At 33.4% G+C, this 12,464-nt stretch overlaps 1 protein-coding gene across 1 annotated transcript; it reads right to left on the bottom strand.

Annotated features, from left to right (window-relative positions):
* Window positions 1-57: 57 nt before the first annotated feature.
* LOC101738667 (7-methylguanosine phosphate-specific 5'-nucleotidase) lies at window positions 58-11,720 on the bottom strand. Its single transcript, XM_038014830.2, has 6 exons — window positions 11,526-11,720; window positions 11,139-11,339; window positions 9,516-9,675; window positions 8,579-8,641; window positions 4,052-4,181; window positions 58-3,071 (listed from the first exon to the last, which is right to left on the bottom strand). The coding sequence occupies exons 1-6, from the start codon at window positions 11,527-11,529 to the stop codon at window positions 2,736-2,738; spliced, it is 894 nt and encodes a 297-aa protein (XP_037870758.1). The 5' UTR covers window positions 11,530-11,720; the 3' UTR covers window positions 58-2,735.
* Window positions 11,721-12,464: the final 744 nt, after the last annotated feature.

Here is a 12,464-nt window from a genome sequence, read left to right on the forward strand (position 1 = left end):
TGTCAAATCCAATATACAAAATACAGTCGTATTTCATTATTAAAAAAAACTACACTATGTATTTATTAGTAGTGTATTAAATTATGTGATTTACAATGTTTTCATGTTGTAAGAATCGATTTTAAAACATGTAATATTTACATTTATATATAATAATATTTGTTTACAGTTTTCATATTCATCAACTGTTAAGTGCCTTGTCAGTTCGATACATGACTAGAAGATGTTTCGAATACCAAATACTTATTGAAAACAAAATTGAAGTGAGTTTAATTATGAAAGAATCATTTATTTACTGGACCGTCTTCTTGGTCTTAGAGTTGCCGAATCGACCATAGACCAATAACCATGATAGGGTATTTGACATTTTATGGGAATCATCAAAATAGTTTTCATATTAACCTAAAATATAAAAGTAATTTAAATTCAATTTTTTACTATAAAAATAGTAAGTAGTCATATTATCTTTCAGGAATACTTGGAAATGTATACTTATATTTTCCATGCAGTCAAATACCCTATTATAAAAAGTCGGTTCGAGTTTTAAATAACCTATAACCCGAAAATGTCAAGAGTTTTCTAGTTAATTTTAGAATTTTTAATATTAATTTGTGTTAAATCAAACACGAAACTACTATCACATAAAAAAAAACATTAAACTAATTCAAAAATCATTAACATTGTACGCCGATAAACGACTGCAATTGTTATAAACAATAACTTAGATTCATTAATGTATTAATAACAATAATTATAATTTAGTCGTTTAAAACGAAAAAAAAAAACTCACGAAATATTGCTAAGGTACAACACCAACCGCACTTAAAAGGGATAAGAATCAAAATTTTGAAATATTTAATTATTTTTGCAATAAATTAATTGACGTTCAGGCTGACCTGATGTTAAGGCGAGTGCATATTGGTACCCATAAATATCGCAAAACTGATTTTACTATTGCAACAGCTCATAAGCATAATTATTGGTGGACCTCTTGTGAGTCCGCGCGGGTAGGTACGACCGCTTGCCTATTTCTGCCGTGAAGCAGCAATGCGTTTCGGCTTGAAGGATAGGGCAGCCGTTGTAACTATACTTGAGACCTTACAACTTATATCTCAAGATGGGTGGCGCATTTACGTTGTAGATGTCTATGGGCTCCAGTAACCGCTTAACACCAGGTGGGCTGTGAGCTCGTCCACCCATCTAAGCAATATAAAAAAAAGGCATTCTGGTTTAGAGGTAAGATTCCATTACCACAGTAGGTAGCTGAGTGAACATAGAGTTCTAGATGGTCAAACTCCTTCCCACTGTAGAATTTATGGGTTACAGCAAAAAAATTTAAACCCAAATTGGCCTCTAGCTCATTTGCACAGAAAAGCTTAGCAAATAAGCATACAAAAATTGCAGAAAGTTATGATGCTAACACAGTTAACAGGATATTTTGATCACTCCCAAAAACGGAAATATTGCACAAACAACGTCATCCATTATCAAACACAAACCTTTTCTTTAAAATCAAATTATTCATCAAACTGTCAGATTTATTATTTCACTATGCACATTGCATCAAATAATCACAAAATAAGATTTTATATTAATTAATGACTGTCAACAATATTGTTTATTTAAATTTTAAACATATTTTTTGCTATTCACAACATTAATACAAAATTTTTATTTTTTTTGTTTTCGAAAACTGTTACATTAGAACGATAACAAAAACATTAATTAAATAAAAGTATAAACTCAGTAAATAAAACAAGACTAATTATGTAAATATATGAAAACATATGTTCTGTTATCAGTGTTCATGAGGAAAACAAATAATTACAAAGTTTGATTGGCAACAACAAACTATCAATGTTTGTTTATATAAATTAATTAATATGATAATGTGGAGTTGCTATGAAGAATATCTAACAAAAAACATTCTATCATGATCGTTTCTAGACGCCCTAATTTTTAAGATGAATGTGCTAAAACTAACTTTTACGATAAATCATTTTTCACCCGCAATTTTCGTCAGACATAGCACAGACAAATTATAAATACATACATTGCTTGAATAGTTTAGTAAAATTTAATAGGCCAGTTTTAATACTATACATCATTTCTTATAATCATTCAAATTTTACGCGAGTTAGGGCGATTTCATTGTATATACAATTTATATAATACAAATATTAACAATAAAAAATAAAAACAGTAGTGTTCTCCTTGTAAACGACAAAAAATTTACGTCAAAACTACCACATATGCTTATATACTTGATTCATATGTATATTTACAACCAATAAAAGTTAAAAGTCTTTTAAACTCTGCTGTATTTTATCTATACAGCTTCATTTGTGGGCCTATTAGTTCATACGTAAATTTATTAAATTATTATATTATTTAATTAATTAATTAATTTATTATTAAATTTACTACGTACCGAATCTAATATGCCCTTTCCGACTGAGGTAGAAATCGTTTAGATTATACTCCTTTTTAAATAGAATATTATTCTAAAAATGTAAACATAATTATGCCGATGAACTTCCAAAATATTTATGATGTAAATTTTTTAGAAAAAATTTGTGGTAATCTGACGGTTTATTAAAAGCGTCAAATTTCACAACTCTGAAAATGTCAAATGTCATAAAAAACATAAATCGATCAATAACAATATGTACCTAAGAAAAATTTTCAATATTACATCACATTTGCTATTATGGTAAAACTAATTAGAATCATAATCACAGCACCAGTTTCACCATGGCATTGACAATGTCCATAGATGGTTCGTTGACTAGGACTATATCGAATTTCTTCTTGTAGTTAGGGAGGTTCCCTTCGGCGCTATGACCGAGGAACCCTACTTTGACGACGACATCACAATGGTCCATTCCCTCAGCCATTCCGGCGTCACCGATATTATCCCCCATTAAGATGACATTACTCCTTTGCTGTACTAAATTATAATAATCGGTGTTTTTAATGGCAGTTTCGTTTTTGTTGTACGTGTGTATGACCTCGCCTTTTATACCGACTATTTTATCGTTCTCGTCGAGAGCTAAGAAGTTTGATACGACCTTGAAATAAAAACAATCCGGTTACATACAGATATTTTAAGATTTTAGAACTAAAATACTATGCGAACACTTTACAGGAGATTTAAATGATCTGTGTGCCTAGTGGGAGTTTTTTAACTCAAATTTGTATGCAGCCGGAACAGCGCGCCTAGCAAGCAGCAAACGTAGGCAAACGTTCCACCTCTATATAAATTTGAGTTAACTTTTACCTTATCGAGAACGTTAAAAAACTCGCACTAAGCACACTGGTTTACTTAGAAAAGCGTTTTCCCCTCATAACTTTTTGTTAAATTTTGTATTAGCTTATATAGTGATTTAATAAATATTTGAAAAGACTAAATTACTTAGGGCACTAACAATCTGTTCCATATAAATTTATTTTTGACAGATATATGCTTCGAGGTAGATTTACTTATATAAATTATAGGGACATATATAAATTATAGTACTCCCTTTAAAGATATATTTGTATCATTTGATAATTGTTTTCTGATCAAGTAAAATAAACCAGTTCGGTTGTCTGTAAAAATATCGGGTTTCACAATACAATCACATATTCATTAAAACAATATTAGTGAAAAAAAAATTTTTTATGTCCCTGTATGTACTTTATTTTATATTTAAATGTTTCTAATTGATATTGCATTTATTTCATAACTCAAGTGAATTGAATAGAAAACTCAAGGCGAGGTTGGTTAACACTCAAATTGCATTACATTGTAATACTGTTGGCCAACAATTTCTGTTCTATATTAGAAGAAAATGTACAATTTTTTTTACTTGTGGAAAATTTGTAAACATATATAGTAGTTGAACTGTTTAGAAAAAAATATAACATATTTTACTACTAGCTATTTACTATTTTTGAACCAGGTTTAGAGACAAGGAAAACATTATCTAATCACAATATTCGTTTAACAAGAAATACTGAATATTCTGAAACACTTTGACTAGAATATTTTTTATTAAATTTAACATACCTTGACGTGCGGTAACAAAAAATTCGCCGCCTTCAAAGCTGCCACAACGGATTCTCCTAATCCCGCCGAGAACACCAGCACCGGAACCTCATGGGTCTGACTCCAAATTATCAATTCTTTAACGCCCTTCCTGTAATACAACATTTTGTTGGGTCCCATTGAACTTTATTCATGAAATATTGGTACATATTACATTGATGGCTGCGAGTCCGCATCACCACCCTGCCTAGTTCTGTCGTGAAGCAGTAATGCGTTTCAGTTTGAAGGGTGGGGCAACTGTTGTACTGTAAAACCGAGGCTTTTATAAGTCGTCGTGGCCTAAAGGATAAGACGTCCGGTGCATTTGTATGTAGCGATGCACCGGTGTACGAATTCCGCAGGCGGGTACCAATTTTCGTAATGAAATACGTACTCAACAAATGTTCACGATTGACTTCCACGGTGAAGGAATATCGTGTAATAAAAATCAAACCCGCAAATTATAATTTGCGTAATTACTGGCGGTAGGACCTCTTGTGAGTCCGCGCGGGTAGGTACCACCACCCTGCTTATTTCTTCCGTGAAGCAGTGATGGTTTCGGTTTGAAGGGTAGGGCAGCCGTTGTAACTATACTTGAGACCTTAGAACTTATAACTCAAGGTGAGTGGCGCATTTACGTTGTAGATGTCTATGGGCTCCAGTAACCACTTAACACCAGGTGGGCTGTGAGCTCGTCCACCCATCTAAGCAATAAAAAAATATAGGTAAAATAAATACCCAGACAAAGAGTAAACAAACGTGCTAATCACATAACGCTTGCCCGATGTGGGAATCGAACCCTAGACCCCCGGCGCAACCGTCTGGGCCGCTAACCACTGCACCACCGAGCCAATCGAATATTTAAACTAGATTTTAATTTACTTATATACATCATCGTAGACTTTTTGAATAATCTCACGTTGTTATAATGTTTTATGAGAACGAAAATGATCTCTAATCTCATGTTTTTTTTTTTTTTTATAAATATTTTACTAACAATCACGCCACGTTAACTGGTCCCGTGATAAGTTCGTAAAGAACTTGTGTTACAGGTACCAGATAACGGAAATAAATGTAAGATTTTTATTATACACATACATATATTTAATATACATCCATAACCCTGGAAAACACATTTATATTTATCATACAAATATCTTCCCTTGGCGGGATTCGAACCCGCGACCCCCTAGTGTAGTGACCATGTCACTTACCACTACACCAGACGGACGGATGTTACTTATATAAATATAAGATCAGATCATATTTACACGTGTATTTCCTAGAAGATAACCTGATAACATCGAGCAACTTTAATTAAATGGTTTTAATTTAATTTAATTTATTATTTATATTTCTGGTAAAACAGAACGCGTCACAAAATGTTTAAAAAAGAACGGTATTTCCATTTAGTGCTGATTAAAAATAAAAAACAATTGTAATTACAACCTATGATTATTATTTTTTCCTACTTATTCTAGTAGCTTTGGGGGGTTATTATAGATTTGCCGAGCTTGTAGGTGAGTTCACGGGGCTCAAACCTGACGACCAGCCTATGAATTAATTTGACTCCTATTTATATGAAAAGACAAATTAAGTGCAACTTTTGTTTTCCGTACCTAAACTGATTTTTTTTGTTCGTTGGTTACTGAAGAGATTTATGGTTTTTGAAGTAAGCTACCTATCCATAGACACAGCCCACTGAGTTCCTCGCCGGATTATCTCAATGGGTCACGATTCCGATCCGGCGGTAGATTCAACGAAGCACTGCTCTTGCTAGGGCTAGTGTTAGCAAATTCTCTCACGTTGAACCCGTGAGCTCACCTACCAGTCCGCGCGTAGCTGCAATAAGCTAATTGGACTACCAGGGATAGGTTTTACTGGTGGTAGGACCTCTTGTTAGTCCGCACGGGTAAGTACCACCACCCTGCCTATTTCTGCCGTAAAGCAGTAATGCGTTTCGGTTTGAAGGGTGGGACAGCCGTTGTAACTATAATGTCTCGAGGTAGGTGGCGGCATTTACGATATAGATGTCTATGGGCTCCAGTAACCACTTAACATCAGTGGTCTGTGAGCTCGTCCACTCATCGATGCAATAAAAAAAAAGCGAAAAAAGAAGTAAACGACCGATTAAATAAAAATTTCAATAACGCAATAAAAGAGTAAATGTGATAAATAAAATTGAATGTTGAGATATCAGCGATCATTGTCGGATTTCGTTCATTGAGTCAACACTAGTTTATTGAAATCAGTTTAATTTATTCGATAAACCAAACATGAATATATATATAAAATATATTTTTATGCAGTGTGCGCCTGAACCGTTCTAGAAAACGGGTGGGAGTTTACAAAGTGGTTTCGGCGTTTCCTCAAACGCAAGGACTAACAGATCGTGTTCCAAAAAATACACTTTAATAATGTACTTAGTTTGGATTCCACGCAGTACTGCATAAAAAAAAATGACTGGACGCGTGACTCAATAAAAAAACCAGTTATTGCGATTAAGTCATAAACGATAAATGAATATTGTATTCGCGTTGGGCTAATCATTTAGATTTCGGAGAGTCTCTTTACGCTGTACAAATAAAATTTTAACCTACATCAAACAAAGACTTCGACTGTATGTACATATATGTTCACGGACTTGTAACATTTGTGGCTCGATTTTAATTATTTTTTTTATTGAAAAGTTTTGCATACTCTCGAAGTAGTGGTCTTGTTTTTAAGTTTATTGATCGTTCTTTAATAACTTCTTTTTTTTTCTTATTTTTATGCCATTAATTCTCCCTTGCCTCCAGCAAATAACCTTCAATTACCTTTCACGAATTCGTGCAATGAAGCTTTATCGGTATAGGAATCAAAAAAGCGATTATGAAATCGGTCGACACCGGATTATTTTATTAATTTACTAGCTGTACTATTATTATTTCTCACCCCCACAAAGATTCTCATCAGTAACGCCCACGCAACTGGTGTAGGGAGTCCAACACTCGTATAAATATTAGCCTGTCCATTAAGTACTTGTATTTTCTACATGGATACCAAGTTTCAAGTCAATCGGATGCATGGTTCAGTAGTTATAACGGAACATCCGTAAAAACCACTATAGATTTATATATTAGTATAGATATAGATTTTATTCGTTAGATTTAAACCGTTCAAAATTCGATACGAATAACAATGAATTTGAATCTCGAATAATTAATCTACGTATGTACTTAAATCTAAATTTAAACTATTGCGTAACGACCTGGAGTCGAATGGTAGACAACAGTTTAGCTCGATGACCCTGGTAGCGAACTTCAATATCGAAATCGGAAAGCAAGTCGACAAGTATTGCTTTGAGATTTTGATCGAGTTTTTTTTTTATTAATTATAAAACACGATAACAGCTAATACCCGCTCAACTTGTTTTTTTTTCTCAACCTAATCGTTGTTAGCTTAAGGGGCTATTCCAAATACGCACGGACCGGTAGGCGAGTTCACGGGCTCAACCTAAGAGAATTGCTAACACTAGCCCTAGCAAGAGCAGTGCTTCGCTGAATCTACCATCGGATTGGAATCACGACCTGCTGAGAAGATCCTGCGAGGAATTCAGCGGCCTGATGTATGGGTTAGGTTGCACTTCGAACTCTGCCAAATTTGACAAGTACGGTTACCAGAGTCCTTATGCTGAAGTTAGAACCGAAGGCGTCTAGTGCTAACGTTAATGGATCTGATGGATTCGTAAGGACGTGTCAGTCATCTCTGTTTCACAAGCGCCTGTCCCGTCACACTTATCCCTAGTAGTACATCCCTTGGTATCAATCACTGACTTATTATAATAGAAGAACGGGCGAGCCCTAATCGGTTCAAGTGATGGTGCCACGATTTAAAATCGAGAGGAAATACCAGATTTTCGTACAAAAATTACATATTTACATAGTACCTAACGTGTATGTATGTATGATTACCAAGGTGAAAAAATTGTCTTAAGCATCTTTTTTTTAAATATTATTCCTATAGGCGTGTTTCGAATAGGTAGGGTAGGGTTCGTTGCATCAAGTAGTTCTCACGCATAGCGGTATATCTAACTATTTATTGACCGAATTCGAAGCTCAGCTGTATCATTTGTACCTATTATGCAATAAATGGTAAGACAAACAAATAAAAATATAGCATTTCTCTCGGTTATCATAGGCGAAGACATAATTAAAATTGCTTTTACGATTTAATCATGCATTTTTTTGTATAGTTTTTTGGGGTCATGTATGTACAACACGTCAAAAATAATAATAATAATAAATACATAAATAGGTAAATAATAATACAAACAAAAAACGGCCAGATTATACCGTAAAAGCTGTTTAAATCAAATAATAATATGTCTTAAATAAGCATTCATTTTCTGAATGATCTTTTTTTTCTGTTAAAAATGCTGCACCTCTGCAACTCCTGACAAGTCATTGAAATACATGTTTCATAACACCACATACATATATTATCTACGTAAATGTATAAGTTACTCACCTAAAACTGTCTATCATTTTATTAGCTACATGTGTCAATTCGCTTCTTGGAAATTGTACTCCTCTGTAACAAAAAAAAATTTTTATTAAGTTAACTTTTTAATATATGACTATGACATAATATGACAGAATACTAATAATATGACAAAAGTCCCATTTAGCAGTTAGCTATCATCAGGCTTACTCTATCTCATATTATTAACAACCAATATTTACATATTATTACCAACACTTACTGGTACCTATTTCTACCATAGCAAGTAGATAGCGATTTACGACAAGTATTACTCAAAATAAACAATACAAAATTTTAAATAAGTATAATAACTGTAGATTAATTGGTAAGAAAAAATCATGAAGCCAAATGTGCAAAAGCAATAAGATTATAAGCGCCTTTTCAATGCAAAGGTTCAAAATGGGTCATTTGCCCCGTTATTGTATGTTTAGTGTTAATATACAATTTGTTTAGGATGTCATTATACCACTTTGTATTGATGACATTTTTAATATATACAGTAAATACCCGCAGATGGAGTTGTGTACAGTTGCTTGACAAAACTATTGTAACTTTGACACTGTATTTTTTTCTTTTTCGGTAGTTATAATATACATATAATGTTTATTCAATAACTAAGAAATCTTTAATTGTACTAGTGAACGGTCGAAGGATCAGTTGAACAGTCGTTTGTTCTATTGTCGTCTTATATGAGAACGGTCAATTCGTTCTTTTTCGTCTTTTTGTGTCTGTCTTGTGTCTTTTTGTTCTGTGTCTCTTTCGTCTCGTTCCATTTTTTTCGAATTCTTTACAAATCTATCTCTATCTATCTCAGATCAGATCTAATAATCTGTCTTAGTCTATGTCTAGTCATTGTAGGTCTTATGTCCTGACAAAGAGGTTGCACGCCACAACAACTAGTGTGATTTGTGATTTTACTTACTTGAGTAATGCATGAGCAGCAATATACCAATCGACCATGTGTTTGGTCTTCTCTTCCACGGTCATAACAGGGTCGGCCTCGATGGGCTTATATATACTTGCTAGCCTGACATCCTCGTCTTTATAGTGTTGTGGGATTGAAGGGCATTCTCTGAACATACCTGGCAAAAATCCAAAGAATAAGATCTTGTTTTTATATAAAAATAAAAAACTATTTAGTTGTTATTTTTTAATTACTATTAATTTAACATAGCAGTAATCAGTAGACTTCTAGCCACATCTATATCAAAACAATTTTACTACTGTTGAAAGGGTATATAATGCTGATTTCTGTTACAACCAGATTTGAAATGTATGCTGTTTATTGTAAGACAACGGATCTAAATTCATATATGATATAATTTAATAATAAAAGCAACTGCAGATAAATCACACACACAGTCATCTGGTCTCAAACTAAGATTCCCCGGACTGTGGGAATCAGAGACTGATATACATACTTATATTACATTTAAAAATGTATATATAGATTTAAACACCCTGAGATAGAGCAAACAAACCTGTTGATCACATAATTTTTTACTCAATGTGGGAATCGTACCCACAACTTTCAGTTCAGCAATCAGAGGTACTAACTACTATACCATTGTCTGTCAATGGATTATATGGGTTACTTCTCTTGTTGAGTGCATGTTGCAGTAATGAAAAGAGAGAATGAGAAATCAGATATGAAATTCTGTTTTTTTTATTGCGTATTGGGTGGACGAGCTCACAGCCCACCTGGTGTTAAGTGGTTACTGGAGCCCATAGATATCTAAAACGTAAATGGGCCACCCACCTTGAGATATAAGTTCTAAGATCTCAGTATAGTTACAATGCCTTTTCTCCTCACATCCTTAATTATGGTGGAAGAGTTCAAGAGGAAACTTATATCTGGTTTATTGTGAAGAATTATATTTTCTAACTGCACTATAAATAAGTTCAAAAGTAATCGCTTGAATACTATTGTTCATTTCGTTCTTTATTTCACATTTATTAACACTTACATTGGTTTTTAATGGCAAATATTTAATATTCTTTAAGCAGTGACTTTATTGTGCCCCTCAAATTGTTGGTATCCATGAGCAACGGTAACCACTTACCATCCAGTGGGCTGAATGCCCTTCTGTCTATTTAGGCAATGAAAAACAAATATATTTGTGATCTCTTATTGGTTTGTGATATTAATATCAAAACTTTTTCACTGATAATTGAATGCACTTATAAATTAAAAACACACAATGGTTTTTTTACAAAAACAGTAAGGAATTACATTTGACTACTAATATAAACTACTGGTGGTAGGACCTCTTGGGAGTCCACACGGGTAGGTACCACCACCCCGCCTATTTCCGCCGTAAAGCAGTAATGCGTTTCGGTTCGAAGGGTGGGGTAGCCGTTGTAACTATACTGAGACCTTAGAACTTATATCCCGAGGTGGGTGGCGCATTTACGTTGTGGATGTCTATGGGCTCCAGTAACCACTTAACATCAGGTGGGCTGTGAGCTCGTCCAACCATCTAAGCAATAAAAAAAAAAAAAAAATACTTACAGTTTGATGATAAAGAACAAATTTTTCACATACCAAAACTAGTGAGAACGGATTTTCCATTATCCAAAGTGTGTCTTGTCAGCGTATGGTCAAAATCTGTCACTATCTGCAATTTGTTGTGTCCGCCTTTTATGATTCTATTTAACTTCGCGACTAGTTCCGTCTCGTCTCTAATATGGATGTTTTCTCTGTTAAACTCCGGAATTTCTTGAAGCCTCGTTAAAACCTTCATTGCTGAAGTAAATAAACAGTTAAAAACATGTTTGTAACTACACGTATTAAAATTAACTATGTACGCCATAGATAAAATTGGTGTCTATGTTAATAAAAGCCTCCGCAATATATTTGTGAATGCAAATATTTAAACGTAGTTTAGAGGAAGAGATTTCTTGATATAGCTTAAAAGACTTGGCTACTTACCCATTAATTAATTTAAGAACAATATTATAATGTAATACTCAAATGTTTGTCGCCCGTCCAAGTTGTATTCTTAGAATATTTTCTATTTAAATATGAAAATAGAAAACGGACGAACAGATACAACCTTGGTACAAGAAAAAGATAAGTGACATTATTACTGACAATGATTACTTTGATAGACGAAATTCAAAATATTTATCTTCTGTCATGTCACCTGACATTCTTATCCGTAAAAATTCCGTTCAAAAATTACCAACGGTACCTACCAAAACGGTTTAACGCTAAGGAAAAATCAAGCTAGAGCTAGCTAGTGCACCTGTAGAGTAATTATTTCTTAATATTCTATGGATTCTTTAAAGTATATGGTTTTGCTGTCCAGAGACTTAGGGTGAATATGATTGATTATATAATTTTAAAGTAAGGCAATCCGTATCTACATAATAATATATTAACATTTACCGTACCTACTACACAAAAAATTTCGAAATATTTTTATTGACGCTCCATTTTTTCATCCATTAATTCCATCCAGATTAGTTTTTTTTATTCCATGGTCAAAAGGAATGTGACCCACATATTCGACCCAAAATTGTTTGTCGTGTTTGTGAAAAGTAAAGTACAACAGAATTAATAGGAAATTATTTAGGAATTAAATAGATTAGAATAAAATGGGATCACTTATAACAACATATTTGGATTAGAAATGACATGGAATGAACTTTAAGTAATTTGGTGGAAATTTACTGAGATTTTAATGAACTTCTAAAATTTATTATGGATGATGTAAAACTTCCAACCCTAGTCCTTGTAGCTTAGAGACCGTTTTTTGTATCGTAGGAAGTCGACCTTTGTCATGTAAGAGCAGCAGAGACGAGTAATTAACCAAAACTATTCGGCTAGTTTTGATTAATTACTCGTCTCTGCTGCTCTTCACTAGCT

The sequence above is a fragment of the Bombyx mori genome, chromosome 13 (genome assembly GCF_030269925.1).
Source record: "Bombyx mori chromosome 13, ASM3026992v2".
Lineage (NCBI taxonomy): Eukaryota > Metazoa > Arthropoda > Insecta > Lepidoptera > Bombycidae > Bombyx > Bombyx mori.